Raw genomic sequence first — 23,902 nt, 5'->3', positions numbered from 1 at the left:
GAGCTGTGATCTGTAGCTTGGAAAAAGGAGAACTCTGCTCTTGAGAAAGGTAAGCGCGCACTATGATATGTATCGGCAACACTTTATTGTACTCGTAATGTACTGGATCACTTGTTTAATCGTCTAGGTGCTTGCATCACTTGACACACTTCCTTAATAGCACTCTTGTATTGCACAGAATCCCGCCACATCTATTCGCCTACATTTACCTTCGTCAAGAGCTCCTAGTACATGCTTCGATACTCTATTTCTCTGACTAGCACTGTTTCTTACATCTCGTACATAGGTCGGCTGAGTTTGATAAATCCAATATTGTTCGTTGGTTGTATTAAAGATTCCTTTACTTGTTGCACTTCTTTGTTAGCCTTATGTTGTCAGTATTTACAGCGGCGTTACTCAAGTTTGATTTAGCCGAAATATTGCCCACTTTCATTGATCTGAGTCTGAATCTCGCTTATCACTACGAATGTCATTGATATACAAGTTATAAAGCTGAAATTACCTTTGAATACATGGGATCTTACGATACGTCAAGGCGACGCGAACAGAACTAGAGCTATGCAAAAGATGAAAAGATGTTTGCCGATTATTGTCCAGACCTACAGAGTAACACAGCATCGAATCGAAAATTATCTTCTAATCGTTTATCTGGGATTCATTTCCTTTTTGTGCTTTGCTGGGAATCAACTCTACATATTTTTGAGAGTGAACATCTATACTTCGCACACTGGTTTCTTGGGATGCCGCCCAGAACGAAGTCGATGACATTCGGTATATAAGTGAAAGGACGTCTCACCGAAAAGAACAAGAAAAAGAAAACGATCGAGACGAAAGGTGAATTTGCCATATCTCTTCATATCTATAACACTATATTTTATCATATACACTATCGTGCAGGATATCATATCATACAATGTCACCTTCCACACGCTTTCAGTCGTCGACAGTCACTCAGTCGTCTTCCGACACTCCTTTGTCCACAGATAAAATCACTGTCACTAAGAACCACCAATCGTTGGTTGAATGGTCTCGATCCAAAGATCATAACTGGGCTGAATTCCATCAACTTGTTTCCGATGCTACGCCCTTATGTATAGCAGGATCGTCGTCACCACTCTACAAGTGCGTTGGCGACGTGGCTATGGACATCAAGCAAGGATATTCTGGTCATGGACCGGGAAAGGGTGAAAGATTGCCTGAGAATATCGATGAAATCATCGATCGTTTATTTTTCGGCTGGACAACTTTGGCCAATCCAAATTCAACCACAAACACAAACACAAATACCAATACGAACAGAGATGATGATGATGATGATTATGATGAATCACACTCCAAACAACTTGAATGGGGTGATACAATGTTCAATGGATTTATCAGAGATACATTACCTACTAAAACCAAAGAGAAAATCAAAACACAGATTGAATTATTGGTTGAAAATGACAATAAATCTTGGAAACGCTTGATGGCATCTTCGGACAAATCAAGCTGCATCCTTAAAGATTGGCTAGGTATCAAAACCGCTGATCTTGATCTTCCCAGAAGGAAAGGCAGTCTTGGTCTTTCCAAAAGGGGGACAGGATGCATCAATATATATAACTCTCTCAAAGGTCATCCAGATAACGGGAAATCGTGTTCTGGAAAAGGTGATGATGAAGGTCGCGATCATGGTTCCTTATCGGTAATCGGATCCTTCAATGATCTGAAAACCTTTAGATCCACGGAATTCGCTGGTGGTCATCATCATTCTAACCAAGAAAAAGCTTCTGCCCTCGCGCAAGGGAAAGCTCTCAGGGAACATTGGGAGTTGAGACATCAGACTAAACCAACCGTTCAAGTATCATATACCGGGTCTGACTGGGAGCGAGAATGGGAAGATTGATGAAAGGAAGTGAAAGGATCATTGTATATAAACACGTAGTACTCAGTCGAGCTACGTAGGGTGCGTGATGGACAATATCGTGATTCGGAGCCTGAAAGAACCTATCAGTCTGGTCTTCTACCTCAATCACGTTCATGCCGTGGCTGAGGCGAGAGAGACTTGTTGAAAAGTTTTGGCTTCCATCATTATCTAGAGTTCTCATTCATCACCAGTAGCAATGTAATGAAATCGAAAGGAGAGATTCTGGTGTTTGTTTGGAAGATACTTCCCTTTCATTCGCTTTGTGAAGTCGAGCCGATTACTCCTATCCTCATGCTGAACAGTCTGCCTATTTAACGGTCTTTTATCGATTCACAATTTTGTGTTTTCCACTTTACTTATTATCTTTGATAAATCTTCGATCTCACACAACAAGCAACGACTCCTGTGCATTCTAGTGGGCAATCATGGGATTCACATTCGAAGAAACGCATGGGACTAAATTTACCGACTCGATGAACAATTCACACCAGAAAGCCATAGACAGGCTGACTGGGTATGGTACGGATCTGCCTGAGATCACTGAATTGTCTCCTCTATATAAAGGAGGTGCGTCGGTAACTCTACTCAAACGATCATGCGCACTGGCCAGAGTCTATGAGAAGACTACAGATACAAGTCATTCAATGTTTCCAGGAAGTTCAATCGAGAGGGAGCTGCTTATCGAAGACATGTTACATACAGGATCTATGTCATGCCCTCAACGGAAAATCTTACAATCCACTGAATCCCCAGATAATGTGTCTAGCCTCCGATCCCTTAATCATTCAGTTGCTAGAAAATCCGAAGATGCTGTAGCGTGGACACAAGATCTTGCCGCAAATCAATCTAAAGCATGGTCTCACATAACCCAATGCTCTGAAGAAGGCTGCCTTTCCCTCACTGCACTCTGCGCTGCTCTTACAACTCGTGACGCAAACCCCACGACCAACAGATCTACTTCTTGTACCAACATTGAAAGACACCTGCACGGTTCCCCTTATTTCGAATACGTGTGTACAAATGATCACGACAACGATGATGAAGACGAAAAAAGGAGGAGACACGACAGAGAATTTCAAATAACGTATATCGGGAAGCTTCTGGAGAAGCGTAAGGGAACGCCTAATGATAAATCCGTGGCTGGGAATCTCACTATTGCAGAAGCTACACACTTCTATCATACCGTGATTGATGTCGTCAATTCGTTCCGGGAAGCCCATCCTTCGCCAATGTTCACCGCCACTGCATCCTCTGACCTCTCGGATTCTTGACAAGCGTGACAAGCAAAGAGAAATGAAGTAAGAACGATGCGGAATATTTTTCGATTAATTCGTATACGTTTCAACTCTTGTCATCTTCTTGAATGCTTTTCGATTATATCACTTCGACCTCTATTGTCACATACGTTTCGTTTTGAATTCTTCTCTATTGGGTTCGTTGGTGTTTTCGGGAATTATGATATAGAAATGTGAATTCTTCTTTTCAAAGCTTCCTTTTTTCGCTAGTATATGCATGCATCCAGTATTGTTCGACATGCAAGATGTACAATGAGCTGTAAGATCACCACATACCAGGACTACCTGTCCTTCTAGGTGTAACTGTACCACTGACACTTTGAGGTCTTTTCACCGAAGCTTTCCTGAACACTCCTCCTCCTCCTGATTGAGCAGATTTGACCTTGGCGGCATTCGCGATGAGTTCAGATATCATACCGTTACTGCAATGTTTTGTGTAGGATCAGCATTTCACCCTGAACACAGTATAGATGACAGAGTGGCTATAATGGATGGTAAACTGACTATGTTGTGGAATCCTGCGTTTGGGCATCTTTCAATTGTAAATCCCAAGCTAATCTAGCTGAAGCTGCAGCGGATATTTTCGCTATATCATCTTGTAGTTTTCGTAATGTTGCAAGGGGTAGTAATGATAGTCGATCTGTGAATTGAATTAGCCAGATCTCAATGGAGAACCAGAGAGCGGGGGAAAAGGCGAGAGTTTCCGTGAGAAAGACAGAGAGAGAATGAAGAGGGACAAAAGAAAGTAGGAATCGACAAGAAGATTTATTTACCTTCTTCCAAACCACAATACTCTTCAGCTTTATCCATATCTAAATCAGGTTTATTACCCAGACCATACTTTCCCACTCCTTTGGTGTTCGTATTTCCACCTGCACTATTAGGAGCCGTAGCTGGATTGGGTGAAACTTCTCTTGATTTCCCTTTTTGGGAAGAACTATATCTTCCATTATTCACATCTAACGATTCTGATCTTCGTGTATTTGTACTGGGAGGGTTATTATGGACATTTGTCGTTATACGCAAAGGAGGAAGTGCAGAAAGACGATGAGAGTCGACCTAACGATCCATTCAGTCTTACATCGTGGAGAGACGAGCACAAAATAAAAATTGGAACTCACTTCATCCAGATTAACAGGTACACCCATCGATATCAGATGTTCTCTTCTAACTCTAGATCGTGTCCAATCGAGTGGTTTGAGAATAGGTGCAGTGGTCAATTGTGCATAAGCATCTCGACTATATAGTACCGTTTCCCAAATGGTTCAGAGTAAAATCAGCTTTGTAATCTCATGACACAAGGTAGACTATCTTTGACAGCTGGAATACCGGAATCCAGATTGATGATTGAAAAGAACCTTACTCACCTTGATTCAGAAACTAGGACTTGAGATAATCCATTTCCTATACGAGGTTGTTCATCCGTCAAATAATCTTGACTCTCGCTTGATAGTGAAGAGAGTAAGCTCGACAATTGATCTAACAGTTCACCTTTAGTTGGGAACGGTCTCAGGTTCAATGCGTGCTGTAAACCAATCCCAACAACAATGTCGTCAATAATCAGCTCCAACCATATTACGTTTCAAGTTTGGAGATGCCAATAGCTCACCCAGCGCTCTTTTTCTTCGGGTTGGATCTCTGGCGGTTCGTCTACTAGTATAGTTTGCGGTTCACCAAAATCACCTTCTTCAAAATCACCAAAATCACCAAATCCCTCATCTCCATCTCCATCTTCTACTCCACTAGGTCCAGCTATCCCTGCAGCAGCGGGAGTATCGAAATCATCGAAATCATCAAATCCATCCGCATCTTCCCCGTCATCTTCCTCTATATTTGCAGGTTCAGACGGCGGAACAGGGACTATCGATGATGATGAAGAGGTTATAATAGGAGATGCGGCCACAGAGACCGGTTTAGGTGAAGATGGACCACTGAGATGCGCTCGAGCGGGAGTTGAGGGATTACTAGTGGCAGATGGGATTTTTGGTGTGGAAGGGGCAGCAGCCCATGGATCCGAGTCCATTATACTGAATTCCAGATCTACGTGAAACTGAGTTATGTGTTGACGACGACTTGGTTTAAATATGCAAGGTCATATAACAATGGCTCACAAACGTATCTAAGTTGAATTGTGGAGGAATATATAGGTGTAATCTGAAACGCGTGAAATTACCCAGGGAAGTACGAGGATTTGTGGCGGTGGTGGGGCATTCACAGTAGTGGAGAATGGTTCATATAAACTGACATGCAGACGAGCCTTCCACCTGAGCCTTGCACTGACGGCAATACTTGAAAATGATGGATGTGGTTCAAGCTATAATGTGGAATCTCGAACCTTGCTAGTATCTACAGTGTACAGCATGCGAATATTCTCTTACAGTCTGTGGTCTTCAAGAGTATCTTCCGAGTGATTATCACCTTTCTGCTCTGTCATGCCATTCGTTCCCCATCTGGTTTCCCATCCACTACTAATTGCGACACACCTTTTCACTTTCATCATCTTCATAATCTTGACCACAACGACATCGACTAGTCTTCTTCATGGGAAACCCACCATGGGAAAGTTGACTCATCCCTCACTGTGGGGTGACGGGACCAGATGACGTAACCTATAGAGTATGCAGATCGGTAAAGACGCGTATGATATTTCACTCAATAATAATGAACATTACCACACATATATAACGCGAATCGATCTTACCTTATTGCATTTTCATTCTTCCTCTTCATTCTACTTCTGATTGACGACTACAACCTTCGTGTCGATCTATCAATTGGTTAAGCTGAGCGCTGAATCCGCAAGCGAATGTAAATCAGCTGATCATACTCTCTCTTCAGACAAATCTCAAGCCCTAAATCTCAATCAATCTAAACACCAAAAATGGCCGATCCAAACTCCCTTCCACCATTACCAAAAGATCATCTCGATCATCCTGAACAATGGGCAACAGGAGCTGAACCTGCTACCGGAAAACAAAAAGGTTTTATTGCAGTTCTGGAGAATAAGAATCCCGGTTTGATACCAGAAGAAGGATTAGATAAAGATGCGTTAGGAAAAAGTGAAGCGAGTGAAATTATCGATTCACTCATCAAAGGTGAAAAAGTTAATCAAGATCACAATCAATCAGATGGAGAAGATACAAATGGTGCTTCCGAAAAAGCAGGAAAGAAGGAGACAGAACCAGTCAATGAAGAGCAGGAGAAACCGGAAGAGAAAGTGGGCGAGAAAAGAAAGGCTAGTTCGACTACTGTCGAAGACGAACCGATCCTAAGCAATAAGAAAAACAATGAGACGAAACAGGAGGGAACAGACGAAACAAGTTCTTCTAAAGATGACGAGATGGATGGTAAAGATCTCAAAGATTCGAAACAAACTACTTTAGATGGTGTATTCGGTAAAGATTCAACCTCCAAGAACGACGAAGTAGAGAAGGAGGAAAAAGAAAATGGGAATGAAGATCGGGCAACTAAAAAGCCTCGACTTGACGATGCAACATCACCAGTGTCCAAACAGGATATCTCATCCAAGCAAACTCAACCTCCTACATCTGAACCTCCCACAACCTCTGTCTCAGACGATGTCGCACCTGCTACAAAGGAAAATGATACTATCCCAGGATCACCAAGTCATCTCGATCACCCTGAAAATTGGGCCACCGGAGATGATCCAGCTACAGAGAAACAGAAAGGTTTTATCAAAGTCCTGGAGAAACAAAAAGGTACAGGTGGAGAAAATGTGGATGGACTGGGAAAAAGTGAAGCTTCAGAAAAGATCGAAGAGTTGAAGGATATGTAAAGCGGTCAGGGAGGGAGATGATGGATGGAAGAAAAGCAGTAATCAGCCAAAATCAGTAAAAGAGAAGAGGAAATATCGAATGGGCAAAAAATCACAGTGGAATACTATATGTAGCTTATATATTCATTCATCATTTCCTCCTTCCCTCATAATATTGTTCGATACGTAAATACGAAAATAATGCAGTTTATGTATGTATACAGTATTCCATTTCAGATGGTTTTATTCATTTTCTGTTATCAATTTAGATATCTCATCTAATATCGAATAGGTATTCATTGCGTTCATAACGATCTTTTATGAAGTCTATCTATTTCTTCTCACCATATCTCAGACGTTTGATATCCAGCCAAGCACCTTTACCACCTTCGTAGCTCCAACCCAAAGGACCCAAATCACATTCTGCACAAATCAACCATTTGACTTTACCTTGACCTGGAACGTCTTTCGGTGTGAACGCAGGTAGAGGATTCGATATATCGGGACGAGAGAATCCGATGTTTTCGAATGCGAATGGTCCTGAAGGAATAGACCAGTATGCGTGAGGCGAGGACGAGGAAGGAAAGGGGGAAGTGGGGTCGTCGGGTAGCTAAACCATAGGATTGATAGATTAGCTCTTTGCGCTCTCGTGTATTTTACATTACTTGAGCGGAGGGAAACGTAAATTGAGTAGTATTGCTCTCGTACATAATATGCGGAATGTGCAGATTGGTGGAGGTGTTTAAGTCATTATACACTCACAATACTACCCTCAACTTCTACCCATTCACCTATACCGTCCAGCAATATGACACTACCACAACCTTCCCTAGGACAATATATCCTCTTGCTATTCATGATCTTCCCATTCTGTGAAGTGGTCAATTGATCTTTCGGGTTCGAGTCAGAGTCGAAAGCCGTATATGGTTGAGTTGGTGGTTGAGATCGTTTGAAAGATCCTGAAGATTGTGCAGAGAGAGCGGCGAATATCTCAGCTTGAGTAGGTTGACTCATTGTATAAAGGGAAAAAAAGGGGGCGTTCGGCTGTGAAGATCCGGAAGCTAGATGTGATTGATATAGCTGCTATGAAGAATCTGAACAGTTCGTTGCACTGTGCACGTCGGATGTAATGGAATAACTGTTATCTCATGAACAATCAATGGGTAATCTTTCGTACGAAGTCTCGGTCTAAGCGTATCGGATAAAACCCACCACGTGGGAGTAGCCTTATTTTGCCACCCAGAATTAAAGCTCCCATCTTCGGGGGGTTGTCATTACACAAAGTTCAAAAAGGACTGATTTGTTCATGAATATCAATTCATCATTCAACTTCCACATTCAGTCTTCCGCCTGTCAATATCTTTGGCTTCTACCTCTTTGACAGTTGAGTCTTGCTCGTCTACAGCAGAATATAGGGAAGGGATTGTTGTTCCAAAGTCTTGAAATAATACATCAACTGCTTTGTCAGCGAATTTATCTCTTCCTTAATTCTTGCCCTTGCCCTAACACTCCATCTAACTCGCGAGTCAAGCAAAGATGTCAGGTCCACTAGGTGACTTACCTGGAATGTCATTCGATCCAATACGAAACAGATATTTCCCGATTCCAAGAGGTCCTCCATCGAATCTGACAGAAGAAGATAATAGACCTACACCATTTCCAACTTATCCTCATAATTCAGCAAATTCAGATTACAGTTTAGCAAGATCGGATGGATCAAGATTCATAAATCCAAACTCACATGCTCTTCCTCGTTCGAACCCAATATCGAACCTTACTTCGAACGAGAGTTCAAATTTCGCTTCAAGGGGAAACTCAGATTCTGAAGGCGGACAACCAGGTGGATCTGGAAATGGGTCATTGACAAGAACAAGAACAGGGACAGGGACACCTGCTGTCAGAGGTAGTGGGAGTGTCAATACAAATGGAAATGGAACAAGAAAAGAACCTAATCCAGGTGCATTCGGATCCAAGTTATGGCAAAGTCAAAACCAAATGCATGGTCATGCAGGCGATGAAACTCGAATGAGAAACCTTGAAGAAATATCAAATCCACCTCCAGGTTGTCTGAGTGGTTCTCATCACGTAAAGAGAAATTCATATAGATTCGGAGGATTTGATGATAAAGAAACTATCGAAAGGGTCGCAAAGATCAAAAAAGGTAGATTCGGTATTAGATATAACGGGAAAACAAATGATAGACATTTAAGGTAAATCAATTAATCAATGATCAATCAGCTTGTCCGACTTTGCTCTGACAAACACGTTGCTAACTTGACCTTTCCCATATTTAAGTGCACAAGAAAATATCCTTAGTAATCTGGAATTAGAAGAAGAACATAATCATTGTGGATGTCACGGAGAAGTGATAACAGATTATAAGGTATGTTAGCAATACCCCTCTCAGTCTGGCGGACTGACACCACATTCTACATCTCCATCACCATCTGTTACGGATAGGGTGCTTAACAGTCTTGGTGATACAGGCTTTCGGAGACGAAGCATATTACGCTACTACCGATCACGGTAAAGTCATTATGCACAACAGGAATGGAAATACTGCTATATTCTCGGTCTGCGCTCAGAATGTAAGTACGAGCGTTATCATTACTTCACGGCCATGGCATTCGTGCTTGAAAGTCAAACGCGTATCTATTCCAACATGAGATCCATTGATCGATAGCCAATCGCTGACTGACATGTCAGCTTGTTGGAATGCATTGCGACACACCTCGTCTAATCATGATGTGAGTTGACCGTCGCCCCTCCCCTATTGTCTGAGAAAATCAACAAGCTTATGAATTCTTACAGGGCAATAGCTGGAGGATCTGAACCGCACGTTCATCTCTTCAAACGAGATCCGGAAATGTTGGAACATGTATTCATGACTCATTCAGAATTGAACTTGTATCAGTCTGAAATTTACGGTTTGAGTGGATTCGATGACATCTGCACGTTAGGTGAGTGTACTGTCTGATTTTCACTTCATCGACCCATTGAAGATGCTTTCCTTCCGCTTGTCTTCATGGTGTTTCAACAAATGTAAGTTGATCATTTGTTAAATCCACTTAGGCGGTATCAAATCAATCACAACGATAAACTACAGTGGTCCTTCCCTCAGATCATCTCGACGAAAACTGTCAAGTGATGCCTTGGCTGTCCATCAGTCTTCAAAAGATCTCGTATATGTAGGTCAGAGATCGGGTGATGTCTCTCTGGAAGACTTGCGAACGAATCCAAGAAACCCAAATGTGGTAGCTAGAACAGTGAAAGGGAAAGCTGTAGTTGAAGTCAAGAGGTTAAGTGACGCGGCTGTTCCTTGGGGTGTGATAGTCAGTGGTATGAGTCATGAGGTGAGCGATCTATTTCGTTGCTCCCATCGTCACCGATCCGTGTGTATCAAATTGCTTATCCGTATCGTTAGATGTTACTATTCGATGTGAGATACGGGAGTGAACCGTTGAAGGTATTCAAAGGTCACTTCAATACTTTTCATTCTAGTGTGGTACGTTCCGCTACTATGGTCGTTCATGTTTCGTCTATTGATACTACATGTTCAATTGATAGGCACTCGCAACGACTTCAGACGATAAGCTTTTATTCGCATCTTCCTCAGACCGTAGAATACGTGCTTGGTCAACTTTAACGGGTGAACCGGTATTACCACCGCTATCAAACGAATGGGAACTTCATGACGAACATGCTAAGAATCCATTGAATAAAGTATTCGAACACAGAATAACTCACTTGGATATTAATGATGAATTAGGTTTGGATGCCGTTGTGAGAGGTGACTTGTATAGGTTTGGAAGGGCGTGAGTTGCTTGAGGGGTCTGTCGATTGGATCGGTAAGATGGTTACTTTGGATCGCTTGTTTTTGTATCTTATCTTCTTGTGTCTTTTGTTGTTGTTCAATCGGTATATATCAAGCTCTTGTATAGTATTGTATTTCCAGTATCAACTCTCAATCACCTCATGTATGTTAAAGCAGGTATCATGTCAGATCTGTGGCTGTATCACGCGACTGATTTCTCAATGGAGAATTCCATGCATTGTATTACGTATTTTTCAGAGTGTGCCTGAAGCTATGTTCGTTTTCATGTGTGTGATATCATATATTTATACACCTAACGCATTGATCGTTTTCCAATTTACCATATCATGTGTGTGTATAAATGTATATACAATAATAATAATAACCATTCACCACCGTATCATTGCTTGCTCCTTCTTCTCCCACCCTTTCCTTGTCCTTCCTCCTCTTTTCTTCTTCCAACCCCTCTCTTCACCGCCATCGTAAAAGACAGTATCTTACACTCTTTCATCTCTTTCCCTCTCTGCTCCGGAAACCTGCACTCACAAGCATCATTCGACCTCAACTCCCAACTGCTCAGAGAGTATCACTAAGATCAACCATCAATCATCAATGAACATTTCAACACCATCACTCGACCCTCGTGGCTCTGATCTGGTCAAAATGTCACCAAGACGTACTTCGTCCACAAGAGAATTCCCTAATCCCGTAGCCATATTCAACGAAAGGTTCATATTCACCACACTCATAGGCAAAGAGGTCTTGGCTCATGGCAGAGTACCACATGCGCATCCCATCACAGGAAAAAGCGTCTTGCTATTCTCGCGTGAGTATCTGTTCAACCACACCCCACCAGCTTAGCCCCATCCAGTCAATTTTAGAGAGGAAATAAGCTGATTCTCTTCTGTAAATCCTTGGCAGTGGACGAGGAAATGCGTTATACACCTTTTGCGGGTGATCACGGACCCCTTAATCTATCTTTCACATTCCAAGCTTGTATACGAATTCATGAGAGACTAGAAGTAAGCTTTCCGCATCCCGCTTTACTGAAGGGTTTCACAGCTTATCTCGCTATATTTCAGAAAACCGAAGCAAAAGGGAAACCATTATGTCTATTCACAACAACAGAACCGAAGAAGAAATCATGCATGACATTGGTTGTCGGTTTATACTTTGTAAGCTTACAAAAACCTGATCCATCCTTCTGATATCGATGCTTGATTAGCTGACGAGATGAGCTTTATAGCTTATCGTGGGACGTCAATCACCTTGGAACGCTTTTCGTCCCATAGCACCATTAGAAATCATGCCTTTTAGGGACGCTGGTAATGGTCCTATGGATTATGGTTTGTCAATACAAGTAAGTCAAAACGTCTATCATTGCACAAGTTTTTCAAGTCGATTCACATACTAAGTCATAGATCGCTTTTGCTGTCATGTAGGATATACTCTACGGTGTAGATAAAGCGATGCAGAATGATTTATTGGATTTGGCAAGTTTCGATCAGGAGGCTTACCGGTTTTATGAACACCCAGAGTAAGTGGTGACCTTCCAAGCCAGTACCGCCGTTTTGAACCGCATTCATATCTTCTAAAATCCCTGATGAAATGGCTAATCTCTGTCCGAGCAGCAATGGTGATCTCAATGTACTCGGCCCATTTATACCTTTCGCCTCTCCGATGGATGATACATGGATTCAAGCTATGACGAAGACAACCACAACAATTCGATCTTCTAAAAGGAAACCTATCACTCCAGCCGAAGTTCTCGAAAAAGTCAAACTCCAAACAAGAGCGATGGAATGTGTAGTGAATGTCTTTTCAAAGGAGCATGTCGGTCTAGTCGTTAGGTTGAATGATGAGCTGTAAGTCTTCCGATGTGCACATGTCTGCAATTCATCGCTGATGCAAAACACTCATCTTCCTCATGACTTCTATCACTTTTCACATTGTTCTTCTCCGCCATTCTCACATTTGTTTCGGATGCTGCGACCCGTTCACGGAACAGCTACGATCGCCGTCATTTCCTTAATCTCGGTATAGACCATGTCGACATGTACTTTGATGATGGAACCAATCCATCTGACGATATTGTTAGACAATTTATCAAGCTTGCTGAAGATACGATAGAAGGGAAGGGTCAAAAGGTTGCGGTGCACTGTAAAGCCGGCCTAGGTCGGACTGGTGTTCTAATTGGAGGTGAGCTGAGCTATTTTCGCATATAGGATTAACCAGCTAAAACCGTTCGTATTAGCATATCTCATTTATAAATTTCAATTCACAGCACAAGAAGCCATCGGTTACATGAGGATTGTCCGACCTGGTATGGTAGTTGGACCTCAACAGCATTACATGGTCATCAATCAGATGAAGTGGGCTGGATGGGTAAGCTGAAGACAAACCTGGCAGGCTCTATAGCTAACATACTGGATAGGCTGCCCAAGACCAACTTCTCCGAGATCTCACTGCCGACGCCAGGTTCAGAGACTCTCTAAACCCGCTTGCAACTCCCCCGATTGAGCTCGACTCACCTCTACCATCTGTTCATCAACCTCTGCAAGACTATCAAAACTTGTGGGGCTTCAACATACAGGATGTTTCACTGTTCTCGACCACACATGAAAGCTATCCCCGGTCCGGCACTCCCGAAATCGCAGTCATGCAGAAAGGAGGCGACGCAGTCGGTCAACCTCGGAAAACGCCTGGTCCACTTAGTCTTCGAGAAAGCCATCAGAACACTCTCATCGTAGAGAGGACAGATCTTGCAATCGTTCCAGAACCGCCTAGTCCTATCCTTGTGATGCGCCCATCTTCATCGACTGAAAACAGTAGTGGTTTTGCTCTCAATTCCCAGATGACTGTCGCGACAGAAATCAGCGCTTTATCGACCTCTTCTGGATCAGCGAGAGGCACAAAACGCACTGCTGGTCGATCAGCCATCCCCACGCTCACAACGTCACCTCCTAGAGTTACTTTATCAGTGCCATCAGAAACACTATCAAGATCTTCTTCTATCGCTTCGATGACCTCGACAAACTCTCAAGATCAGAATGATCGACCACTGAAGAGAAGATCGCCAACCGGATCGCCTTTGGCTAGAAACGGACTGTCATCTCCCCCACCAAGTCGAGAAGGTTCGCCTGCATCACCTCTAGTAGGAAGAGAGGGAAAGATGAACATCGATGGAGAAACTGATATTGAAGAGCCTCCTCTTACGCCTCTGCTTCAACCTGCCAGACTGGCCAATAAACTACGGAGACGAGTTATCAGCCCTTCCCTCTCTCCACCAGTCGATACTCTTTCAACACCACCAACAACTTCCATCCCACCTCAAAAGACTGCAATCACTGCTTTATCGGGATTATCCTCTCCTTCTAGATCATTACCTAAAAGAAGTTTCCTACCAGTTCGAAGGAACACAAGCATAAATGTAGGCAATCAATACCTAGATCCAAAAACCGTCACTTTAGTGAAAGCTCAACCACCTGCCACGCCTTCTAGAAAAGAAAAAGACTTGCGATCTTCTACTCCGAAAAGATCAATCGCTAGTGCGAAAAGAGGAATCCTGACTCCTCCAAGAATCACAGAAATGTGGGGTCAATTGGCTAAGATGGGAAGCAGCAGTCCTGCCGAAGCCAAATGTAAGTCATCCATTATGTGCTTTGGATGGAATGAAAATGCACGACAAGGAAGCTGACTGACATGTATCGCTGTAGAATGGGGTCCACTTTCCTTTTTTGTATACAACTTACTTGATTCAAGCCATACTTGTGCGCAGCATTCTCAAAGATACTGGATATCTTAGATTACTGTGAACCGTCAGCAAGATACCAACCCGTTTCCTTCCCATTGACTTAATGACGACCATCAAACGACACGACACGTTAACGACACGACGAACATCCCAACAACGCATTTGTTCATGATCATTCTTTTATTTGGTGCTTTTTCGTACGTTCCCACGAGATAGAACTCGCGAAAATCCCTCCACCCCAGAGTCACCCATGATACTTTATTCTCATCACTTTTAATTGGGCATTGTAGTACTCATTCTCTGTGTTCATATTATGGCTACCTCATGAGGGATGGTATGTATAGCATTGTATATATGACCTGGCAAACCATCGTCGGACATTCGAACACTTCTGCCTTGAAGATCTGACATGAAGGGTCCGGGTCCTACATGATGTCCTCGGCGACTATGCTCAATTTGCAGATGATTGTGTTATACATATCCTGGCAATCAGCGTCTACTATCCCTATCTCTGTATCGCTCTCTACTCCTGTCCCTATCCCTTCTACCATCTCGATCTCGATCTCGGTCCCTATGACCATCTTTTCGACTATCTTTATCCCTATCTCTCCTATCCCTGTCTCTGTCCCCGTGCCTATCTGCATCTCTATGCTTTTCTCTACTCCTACTCCTCTCTCTATACTTGTCCCTCCTGGGGGATCTACTTTTTCTTCTGTTCGACGAAGGTTGAGTTTGATTTTGGTCAAATACCATGCCGTAACCTTCTGTACCTCTTACATCTCTAGGTGTAGGCGCGATATATCTTTCTTCCCTTTCACCTCTTCCACTGTACCCTTCATCTCTCCCACCTCCACCTCCACCATAACCACTTCCTCTTCCTCGATTGCCACCGCCACCGCCACCGCCACGTCCACCTCGTCCACCTCGACCGCCACGTCCACCTGAGATAGCTTGAGTGACACTCATCTTAGCTACCGACTGAGAGAAATCGACCCATATTCGTCGATCGTCCACCAATACATTCTGCATTTTGAAGTATGCCTATGACAAACAAGTGAGAGCCATTTAGCTTATTATCCATATCTGAATTTACCCAAGTACATTGTGATCTTTCGATTCAGATGCATTGATTGCGAGAAATGGGACTCACTTGTTCAGCAGATTCTCTTTCATCGAATTCGATAAAAGCATATTGTAAACTATCGCCAGATTTTTTATCTCTAACGATTTCGCAACTTAGTATTTTGCCAAATCTTGAAAAAATTAACTCTAAATCTTCATCTGCTGTAACTGGGTTCAATTTACAAACGAACAAAATGTTTTCAGGTGGTCTAACAGCTGCAAAAGGTAAATCGCCAATCATTTCTAGAGTCAATGCTGACGAAGCGGCAGCGGTCAATCTTCTTTTTTCATCTAATTCTTCTTCTGCTAATTTGGCGTTTATGTCTTCCGTATCTGATATTCGTATAGAAGAGAATGAATCCGGTGGTCTTAGCGGAGAATCTGGAATTGGGATTAAATTGGTCGGATCATCGAATGGATCTTCTGCGAGATGTCAAAACCAATGTAATATTAGCGAACGAACACAATTCAGGTCAGGAGATGAGAGACTCGATATTATGGGTCGACAGAAGCCTTAAATCCCTGGTCCTGGTCAATGATAATGAACGAATCACTCACCCAATATTTCAACATGCCTTATTCTGATATCTTGTAACGGTCTACCCTCTTTATCCAGAAACGCTTCGTTTATCTTATCTAATGTATCTAAACCCTCGATCACATGACCGAAGACAGCATGTTTACCATCCAAGTATTCTATTCCATCAGCTAGGGTGATGAAGAATTGCGATCCACATCCGGGGGGATTGGTAGGTGCTACTGCCATTGAGACAGTTCCTTTCGATTGATGTTTGAGTGAATTCGTTATTTCAGGCGTGAAGTATCGTCCTGGATTATTAGAACTGACATTTCTTGATGATGATTGAGACTGAGATTGATTATGCAGATACGAAGAAAGCGATTCTCCTCCGGTTCCTGTAGCTGTTGGATCTCCAGTTTGAGCGATAAAATCCTTTGATACTACGATACGTCGTAAACAAGACAAATTCATCGTCCGTCAGCAGAGATAGAAACAAGATTAGCATCGAATTGGATACATCTCAAAGTTCCACTTAATCCAATTACTCATTGTAGCTTTTCCCAGTGTTGAATTCCACTCACCATTGAAGAACGCATTCAAAGCATAATATTTTATTTTACACAATTTCAAGAAATTCTCACATGTCCTCGGACATTTATCCACTTCCAAATCAATCACCAGTTCCCCCAAGGAAGTTTCGAGCATTACCGACATGCTGTTTTGAGTTTCGACTTTGAATTTGACAGTCCAGCTATTAAATATGGATCTTGAAAGTCAAAGAAAACGTGAAGAGGTTGTGGTACAATTAATGAGTTGAGAAGATTGACAATTGCATTTTGTCAATATTATTAAACACATCGCTGAAAGTGATCTTGAAAGTGGCCCCGCTGATATCCCACGGACATCGCATTCAAACTCCGTCTCAAGCAAAGTAGAAATCCACATCCACGTGGCCAATAAACCCCTTTGTCATTAAATTTCCTTTTTCGTCCTGAAACCTCCACCAATTCCCAAAAAATCATATATACCCACCTATAATCTCTCCTGGATCCGTCATTTCACTCACAATCCTTTCCTTTCTGCTTTACATTCATACTCACTTTGTCCCATCATAAAAGACCATTGACTGGTTGACTGAACTTTCATACACGACAACTTCACCTTTCTTCATAATCAGATCTCTCTAAGTAACGCTCAATATGAAGTTCTCACTCGCAATTCTCGCTGCGCTAGGTGAGTTCCTTTTCTCATCCACGTTTTGCCGCTCGACAACCACTTTGCGTGTCTTCTCACGCATCACATGCCATGCTAACGATGTCAACGAAATACTAGCCGCATCGACCTCAGTCTCAGCTATACCCTTTCGAGTATACGCCTTATCGTCTGAACCAATCCCTTCACCTGACGAAGTGACTTTCCGACCAACTGAGCCGCACCATGACCTTGAACATGGCAAGGAGATGGAAGATTCGCCCATCGTTCCTATCATTTCGTCAATGCCATGCCACGAACACGCCCCTACTAGCAATGACAAATGGACCTCTTTATTCGAGAAATTAGGTTTTACTCGATCTTCTCGAGCTCACGATCAGGATCGCGAAGAATCCGTTCATTCAGTTAGAGAAAAACTGTTATCACATATTCATGAAATGAACAATCAAGTTGTACCATTCCCGGAAGGTGGCTCAATCAAATCACATCCCATCAATGGAATTGCCGAAGAGACCAACATGATTGAGAGTGAGATTGAGAATGACAGTGAGCGAAAGGACGGATTGAAATGGTGGAGAAAATTAGATGAAAATAAATGGATTGTCAAATCTGGTTTACAAGGAAATTGGAGAGTCCCAAATCACGATGAACATCCTCCAAAGACTCATTATCATCACAATCATGAAGTGAAACAAGCAGAACCAGAGAATAATTATCATCATTCCCATAGACACGGTCACGGGCACGGTCATGGGCATAGACATGTGTCCAAAACTATCAGTGCAAGGTAAGTCATCATTTCATTCTTTTACAAATGATCACGGATCAGGAAAACAAAAACGGAAGTGCTGATTTGATTGCATTGTATAGACTCAATCGAGCACTCAAAAACCTCAAACCAGTCGAATCTATCGCTCTCGCTTTTGTAATTGGCGCAGGTCTCGGTTCAATAATTCATTTCTTCTTCATGATTTTCTTACTCTCTTTCAGATTCTTCAAAGCTGGATGTCCAAACAAAGCTGAACGAAGAGCAAGGAGAGCAGCCAGAAGACAAGCTAGGAAAGCAGGCAGAACAGCTGAAGGAGTTGCTCCTTCCACTCAGCATGCATTAGAAGAAGAAGAAGCTTTATTACCCCCTTATCAAGAGGGAAATATCCGATTAGCCGAAGAGAAATCTGAGCAATCTTAGATCATACAGCCGATTGTGGATGATGACGTTCATAAGAAGGTATGTTTATAGATCAGTTTCAAATGTTCATACTTAGATAGTTGCCTTTGTAGTTATAGGATAACAGAGCAAACACTGCTGCCTTATTTGTAGTTTATACTTTTTTTGATTATTATAATGTAGATACTGATGCATCACTTGTTCGATTTCCTCAATTCAACCTTCCACAATAGACCGCAAGTCCACATCCAGTGAATTGTTAATCAAGAGGTCATCAGTTCAACGCTCAGGTGCAGTGGAGAGGGTTATAATATACATGATCATAATTCGATGTCTACTATGCGTACGGTAACATCTTTTTGAGTTTTCGGTTCTATTTGGGTACAAAAGTAGTAATCAGCGTTGGCTCAATCACTTGAATTTATTCCTCCTTTGTAACCCTTCTTTCTGACGATGGTTTAGTTGAGAACATTCTGTGATGTTGTCTGGCTGACCACGTAAATCACTCGTTCTCCCTAGAATTGTACACTTCCATCTTTCACACCTCTGATAGAAGCTGATGTACGATGATAAAACGGGCAACTCATGAAAGCTCACCTGTGTCTTGGTCACATAAACTGATTTAGCTAATCTATTTATTCGGGCAGTTGAAAATGCGGTATTCAGATGTGCTTTTCCGGTTTGAGCCTATTAAAGATTGATTGAATCATATTAGTTTTGCAAGTCATTCTGTATTATTGCAAATCTCCTTGATCTCCTCCATAGCATTCAGTGGAATTTGATCGATGGGTGACGATAGAGAATACTGAAGCTTACTCGTTTAAACTATATTTAATAAGGAGATCAGCTTCAATCATTCCCCCTTCTTCTTCTTGATTGGATCAAAGAATAGAGAGGATACTCACCATTCCATTGGCATTAGCGAAGAACCTCTTCTTGCATCCAGAATGTGACTTGAGCTTTTGTTTCACCAAGTTAGGTGATGATGTTGAGAACGAGGCTGAACTCGTAATCGAGTTTAAGGGAGGTATCGAAGAGAATTTGAGAGGAAGCCTTGAGGGTCCCGCGATGGAAGAAGTGAACGGACGAAGGAGTCGAGGTAGGAACGACATGTCAGATGGGCCGATGGTACCTGGAGCTCAGTCTACGGTGACAACCCTGTTAATGATGATTCGAATATTGTTGTGATCTTTCAGTTGGGTGGCTTCAATACATATCTCAACTTCGTCTGACTGTTGAGGATGAAAGGAGATCTTTTCGTCGAAATAACCACTTTCAACCCGCTCGATTCCTATTACGTAAGTAAGGCTCTGTGAGATGGGAAGTAACGTGGGAAATCATGTTTCTTATATAGGTCACCCATTAACAGAGAATGCTTTCACTGATCACGTGATTTGTCCTGTTTTACGAGCAGCGGCAATTTGATATTCCCGAGTGATTCCCTTTCTTCTCTGGGGGGGGATCATGTTTGTTGTTTTCTGACCTCCACTTTCCCTTATGTTCCCCTTTATTGCGTTCCCACTGTACTGTACGTCGCGTCACCTGTCTAATCATATATAAAGACTGGATTTTGCATCTCAAACTTTTACTTCTTTTCCTTCTTCTCATCAATCTGCGATATCACTCATCAACACCTCTCTCTCGTGAGTCAGCTTCACAGCGCACGATGAATCGATCACACTAGCTGACCAATGTCTTGATCATTAGCCATCTCTCACCCCCCAACCCAATTTAATAACTGATCAACATGTCTGGACGAGGAAAAGGTCAGTAGTATTTCCTTCATCAAAATCAGCTGCTTTGTGCCCCTAGGATCCTGACAACATAGCTGACTATCTTTACTGCAGGTGGTAAAGGTTTAGGTAAAGGTGGTGCCAAGAGACACCGAAAAGTGTTGAGAGATAACATCCAGTGAGTGATCCTTCTCTCAGCATGATTCCAGAAGACGAATACACTTCAGCGGAAAAAAAGATCAAATGCTGACGAGTCCCTTTGTCGTGCGTAGAGGTATCACCAAACCCGCTATCAGACGTCTCGCACGAAGAGGTGGTGTCAAGCGAATTTCAGGTCTCATCTACGAGGGTAAGTTGACGATGCATCGTTGAACTTCCGATTTCACCTATTGTTTTGGGTAGCATACTAACCCTCCCTTTTATGTCCAATAGAAACCCGAGGTGTACTCAAGATCTTCCTTGAAAACGTTATTAGAGACTCAGTCACTTACACCGAACACGCCAAGAGAAAGACCGTCACTTCTCTTGATGTAGTTTACGCTTTGAAGAGACAAGGTAGAACTTTATATGGTTTCGGTGCTTAATCAATTCATACATAGTTTGTCACATATGATTGATCGATGATGTAGAAACATTAGTGGGTGTGAGAAGAAAGATCGTTTTGAATGGGATGAGAAGTTCATGCGTAGGGATTATAAATCAAATCCCACCTTTTTGTATCTTTCGTTTTTCGCTTTTTCTTATTATTATTATTATGGCTGAAAAAGGGCCAACGTAGGTAGTATGATAGGATCCAATCCAAAAGATGTATGATGTATCCTATCAATAAATCGTTATTGGAAGTAGCAACGTGCACTTTGCTCAGCTTTCACAACACGTATTTCCTTACCAATTGATATGTTTCTTTCATTTCAAAATCAGCCTCTTTGAACAGTCATTTGCATCGCTTTTCAATCTGTTCTACTACTCTGATTGCGAAAGCAGGTATTCACCCGCGTGGATCCACGGAACCTGCTGTATGAGACGTTCGTGGGTAATCCGATTAAATCAACGAAACGCATAGAGTGTAGCGCGCTAGATTCCAATTCCCCACACTATGGTGTTCATTGCTCTTGTGACTATTGTGGTTTACCACTTCGTCTTCAATCACGGTAATGTCTTTTCAGATTATATGCATTCGTTTTGATGCATGATGTTTTTTGGGCATACGTTTTCTAAGTGTCTCTCTCTTCTCATTGTGTTGTGATATTCAATTATGTACAATGATACATTTAGACAAAATCATTCTACTTATTATCTTTCTTATTATCATCTTTACCTCCTTCCAAACTCATCGCTATAGCTCTTGCGATAGCTTCTTCCTCATCTTCTTCATCATCATCATCCATATCAACGTCTTCACCCCTACTTAAAGCCATTGCTTGCCTTAGTTCCTCGTCTTCGTCGTCGTTGTCATTCTCGTCGTCATTGGGTGTGATTCCTGAGTCTCCTGGAACCATCGGGATATCAGAATCGTTTGGGTTTGATAATGGGGCTGTCATAGCGGAAGGTAAAAGCGTTGCTGAGCCTGAAGCCGCACCTTCCGCTGGCGGGGTAGACGCTGATGGTCCTGCAGAAGGTACAGCTGCAGCTACAGCTGGAGTTTCACTCGTGGAGGTTGTCGCAGGTGGGTTGGAACGTGATGCTGCTTCTTGAGCTTCTTGTAAAGACATCCGAATAGCCTACGATGGAAGAGGAAGATAAACGTCATTAGTCGTCAATAAGACAAACATAGGCAGAGTGTCAGGTGTGTATGGAATATCAAGATTATGGGTTTATCGAGGCGGATCTGAGTGCAGCATGCAATCGCTTTAAACTCACCATAGCCAATTCTGGATCCATATTAGGATCAATACCATCATCACCGAAACCACCTTCTCCACCTCCACCTGAACCGCCTGGAACAGCACTCTCTCCGTCGAACAGGATTGGTGAGGATAGGATTACGTCGGAAAGGAATTGTGGTCCTGGAGGGATAGATACAAGGTGACTGATGTTCAACGAGTTCGTATCAGTACCCATGCGAGAGCTGTATATTCTCCTCCATTGGAGCGGCGAGAAAAGGAGAGAAGGAGAATATAGTACATTATAAACTCACGATTCTTCCGAACCGGCACCTTCGACTAATCCTCTTAATTTCTCATCATTCTCTCTGCCTTCTTCACCGAAAGTAACGATATCAATCAATACGTTATTTTTTCTCAATTTTTTACCTAATTTGATCAAACTGTCTGCTGAATCATCTAATGGTGATCCAACGAAAACGACAATACGTTGACGTTGATTTTTGTTCTCACGATGTTTCAAGGCTAGTTGAGCGATTGAAATCGATGTTGATAATGATGATATACCTGATATTTGAACTTTTGATAAAGATGATAGTAATTTACCCAAATCGTTTGTTGGCGTCACTAACAATGATGGGCTGTTCACGATTAAATCGAGTAAGGAAATATGATCAGCATACAAACAATCCACAATGCAGACATTCCCACCATCATGTGACCATACTTACGACTTTCCAGCCATAGTCATCAATCCAACTGCACTTTCAGGATTCGAATCTGTCTTTGCTGTAAATACAGTCGATACAGCTTCTGCTTGAGCTTGAAATCGTGTAGGTGGATAATCCCCATTCCTGAAACAAGGCGATCCTCGATCAGCTCCACCGAATGATTAGATGCAATGGGAACGACTGATTACATACCTCATATACTCGCTGTTATCGAGCCTATTCAAAAAGAAGGTAAGCAATTAGCTCTGGTAACACTTAGATGAGGAGATCGATGATACTGAGTCACTTACACTAGCATACATGATTCGAGAGGCATATTGATATGAATCTTCTGAGTAGGCTTCGGGCTGGCGTGATGGAACAGACAAATTGATTGATGGCTATTTATTCCAGATGAAGTATAGGTAGAGTATAGTATTCTGAACGAATGTCTGAACATATTCCACCTCTCGATACAAGACGTCACTCAACTTCTTACTCTTAACGACGCGCCAGCAAGTGACGGGATCAAAAGGGTAGATGAAAAAAGTGCCACGTCATAACTCCGGTTCAAGTCTAATACCATAATTCCGATGTGAAGGGCGAGCTTGAATTTCAGGGTAAAAGTGGAATTGAGCTATGACCGTCATTTGAATACAGTGAGTGCTGTTTGTGAGTGTTCCCCCGCGTAAACCCACCTATCTATCCCACAGCCACAATTCCCCCTTCGTTCCACCCACACGATACCACACTGACCAACCTCACCACCATCATCATCATCATCATCATCAATCATTTGTATCGACTTTAATCAAGTAAACGACCAATCCAAACAAACGGTTCATTTCCCAACCTCACTCTCACTTAGACTCTTTCACCCTAACACTTCGTGAGTTACCCCGTCTCATCTATTCGATGGGAGTATGACGTGGAGGGATGGAGTGGGAGAGATATCAGAAAGAGGGGGATCACGGACTACATCATCCTATGATCAACGATCGACATCTTCTCTGGTACTTCAAGCACCCTCTCCTGTCCCATATACCATCCCAACTCCCCAATTCCACATC

General features: G+C 42.5%; 12 protein-coding genes across 12 annotated transcripts; 7 read left to right on the top strand and 5 right to left on the bottom strand.

Annotated features, from left to right (window-relative positions):
- Positions 1–913: 913 nt before the first annotated feature.
- IL334_000123 (uncharacterized protein) lies at positions 914–1,885 on the top strand (the record flags this gene model as incomplete). The annotated part of the gene is made up of 1 exon (XM_062931909.1): positions 914–1,885. The coding sequence occupies one exon, from the start codon at positions 914–916 to the stop codon at positions 1,883–1,885; it is 972 nt and encodes a 323-aa protein (XP_062787960.1).
- Positions 1,886–2,331: 446 nt separating this feature from the next.
- IL334_000122 (uncharacterized protein) lies at positions 2,332–3,177 on the top strand (the record flags this gene model as incomplete). Its single annotated transcript, XM_062931908.1, has 1 exon — positions 2,332–3,177. The coding sequence occupies one exon, from the start codon at positions 2,332–2,334 to the stop codon at positions 3,175–3,177; it is 846 nt and encodes a 281-aa protein (XP_062787959.1).
- A 289-nt stretch (positions 3,178–3,466) lies between these two features.
- Positions 3,467–5,224, bottom strand: IL334_000121 (uncharacterized protein; the record flags this gene model as incomplete). Its single annotated transcript, XM_062931907.1, has 6 exons — positions 3,467–3,623; positions 3,706–3,841; positions 3,975–4,260; positions 4,323–4,440; positions 4,569–4,726; positions 4,811–5,224. The coding sequence occupies 6 exons, from the start codon at positions 5,222–5,224 to the stop codon at positions 3,467–3,469; spliced, it is 1,269 nt and encodes a 422-aa protein (XP_062787958.1).
- Positions 5,225–6,082: 858 nt separating this feature from the next.
- Positions 6,083–6,997, top strand: IL334_000120 (uncharacterized protein; the record flags this gene model as incomplete). Its single annotated transcript, XM_062931906.1, has 1 exon — positions 6,083–6,997. One exon carries the CDS (start codon positions 6,083–6,085, stop codon positions 6,995–6,997), a length of 915 nt encoding a protein of 304 aa, XP_062787957.1.
- Positions 6,998–7,307: 310 nt separating this feature from the next.
- IL334_000119 (uncharacterized protein) lies at positions 7,308–7,990 on the bottom strand (the record flags this gene model as incomplete). The annotated part of the gene is made up of 2 exons (XM_062931905.1): positions 7,308–7,586; positions 7,739–7,990. 2 exons carry the CDS (start codon positions 7,988–7,990, stop codon positions 7,308–7,310), a joined length of 531 nt encoding a protein of 176 aa, XP_062787956.1.
- A 522-nt stretch (positions 7,991–8,512) lies between these two features.
- On the top strand, positions 8,513–10,795 carry IL334_000118 (uncharacterized protein; the record flags this gene model as incomplete). The annotated part of the gene is made up of 8 exons (XM_062931904.1): positions 8,513–9,186; positions 9,272–9,359; positions 9,463–9,564; positions 9,683–9,723; positions 9,788–9,936; positions 10,049–10,329; positions 10,401–10,481; positions 10,544–10,795. The coding sequence occupies 8 exons, from the start codon at positions 8,513–8,515 to the stop codon at positions 10,793–10,795; spliced, it is 1,668 nt and encodes a 555-aa protein (XP_062787955.1).
- Positions 10,796–11,402: 607 nt separating this feature from the next.
- IL334_000117 (uncharacterized protein) lies at positions 11,403–14,648 on the top strand (the record flags this gene model as incomplete). Its single annotated transcript, XM_062931903.1, has 10 exons — positions 11,403–11,616; positions 11,712–11,812; positions 11,873–11,965; positions 12,037–12,150; positions 12,233–12,327; positions 12,422–12,655; positions 12,799–12,989; positions 13,045–13,175; positions 13,225–14,431; positions 14,569–14,648. 10 exons carry the CDS (start codon positions 11,403–11,405, stop codon positions 14,646–14,648), a joined length of 2,460 nt encoding a protein of 819 aa, XP_062787954.1.
- Positions 14,649–15,033: 385 nt separating this feature from the next.
- On the bottom strand, positions 15,034–16,900 carry IL334_000116 (peptidyl-prolyl cis-trans isomerase-like 4; the record flags this gene model as incomplete). The annotated part of the gene is made up of 4 exons (XM_062931902.1): positions 15,034–15,585; positions 15,695–16,089; positions 16,225–16,626; positions 16,768–16,900. The coding sequence occupies 4 exons, from the start codon at positions 16,898–16,900 to the stop codon at positions 15,034–15,036; spliced, it is 1,482 nt and encodes a 493-aa protein (XP_062787953.1).
- A 485-nt stretch (positions 16,901–17,385) lies between these two features.
- IL334_000115 (uncharacterized protein) lies at positions 17,386–18,587 on the top strand (the record flags this gene model as incomplete). Its single annotated transcript, XM_062931901.1, has 3 exons — positions 17,386–17,419; positions 17,519–18,185; positions 18,269–18,587. The coding sequence occupies 3 exons, from the start codon at positions 17,386–17,388 to the stop codon at positions 18,585–18,587; spliced, it is 1,020 nt and encodes a 339-aa protein (XP_062787952.1).
- A 316-nt stretch (positions 18,588–18,903) lies between these two features.
- On the bottom strand, positions 18,904–19,678 carry IL334_000114 (ribosomal protein L35; the record flags this gene model as incomplete). Its single annotated transcript, XM_062931900.1, has 3 exons — positions 18,904–18,939; positions 19,164–19,253; positions 19,472–19,678. The coding sequence occupies 3 exons, from the start codon at positions 19,676–19,678 to the stop codon at positions 18,904–18,906; spliced, it is 333 nt and encodes a 110-aa protein (XP_062787951.1).
- Positions 19,679–20,313: 635 nt separating this feature from the next.
- Positions 20,314–20,883, top strand: IL334_000113 (histone H4; the record flags this gene model as incomplete). Its single annotated transcript, XM_062931899.1, has 4 exons — positions 20,314–20,332; positions 20,414–20,477; positions 20,572–20,648; positions 20,732–20,883. The coding sequence occupies 4 exons, from the start codon at positions 20,314–20,316 to the stop codon at positions 20,881–20,883; spliced, it is 312 nt and encodes a 103-aa protein (XP_062787950.1).
- A 702-nt stretch (positions 20,884–21,585) lies between these two features.
- IL334_000112 (uncharacterized protein) lies at positions 21,586–23,169 on the bottom strand (the record flags this gene model as incomplete). Its single annotated transcript, XM_062931898.1, has 6 exons — positions 21,586–22,020; positions 22,160–22,328; positions 22,437–22,763; positions 22,854–22,976; positions 23,046–23,069; positions 23,144–23,169. 6 exons carry the CDS (start codon positions 23,167–23,169, stop codon positions 21,586–21,588), a joined length of 1,104 nt encoding a protein of 367 aa, XP_062787949.1.
- Between the last annotated feature and the right edge of the window lie 733 nt (positions 23,170–23,902).

The sequence above is a fragment of the Kwoniella shivajii genome, chromosome 1, assembly GCF_035658355.1.
Source record: "Kwoniella shivajii chromosome 1, complete sequence".
Taxonomy (NCBI): Eukaryota; Fungi; Basidiomycota; class Tremellomycetes; order Tremellales; family Cryptococcaceae; genus Kwoniella; species Kwoniella shivajii.
Note: the sequence above shows the minus strand (reverse complement) of the source record. Positions and strands in the feature narration are given on the sequence as shown.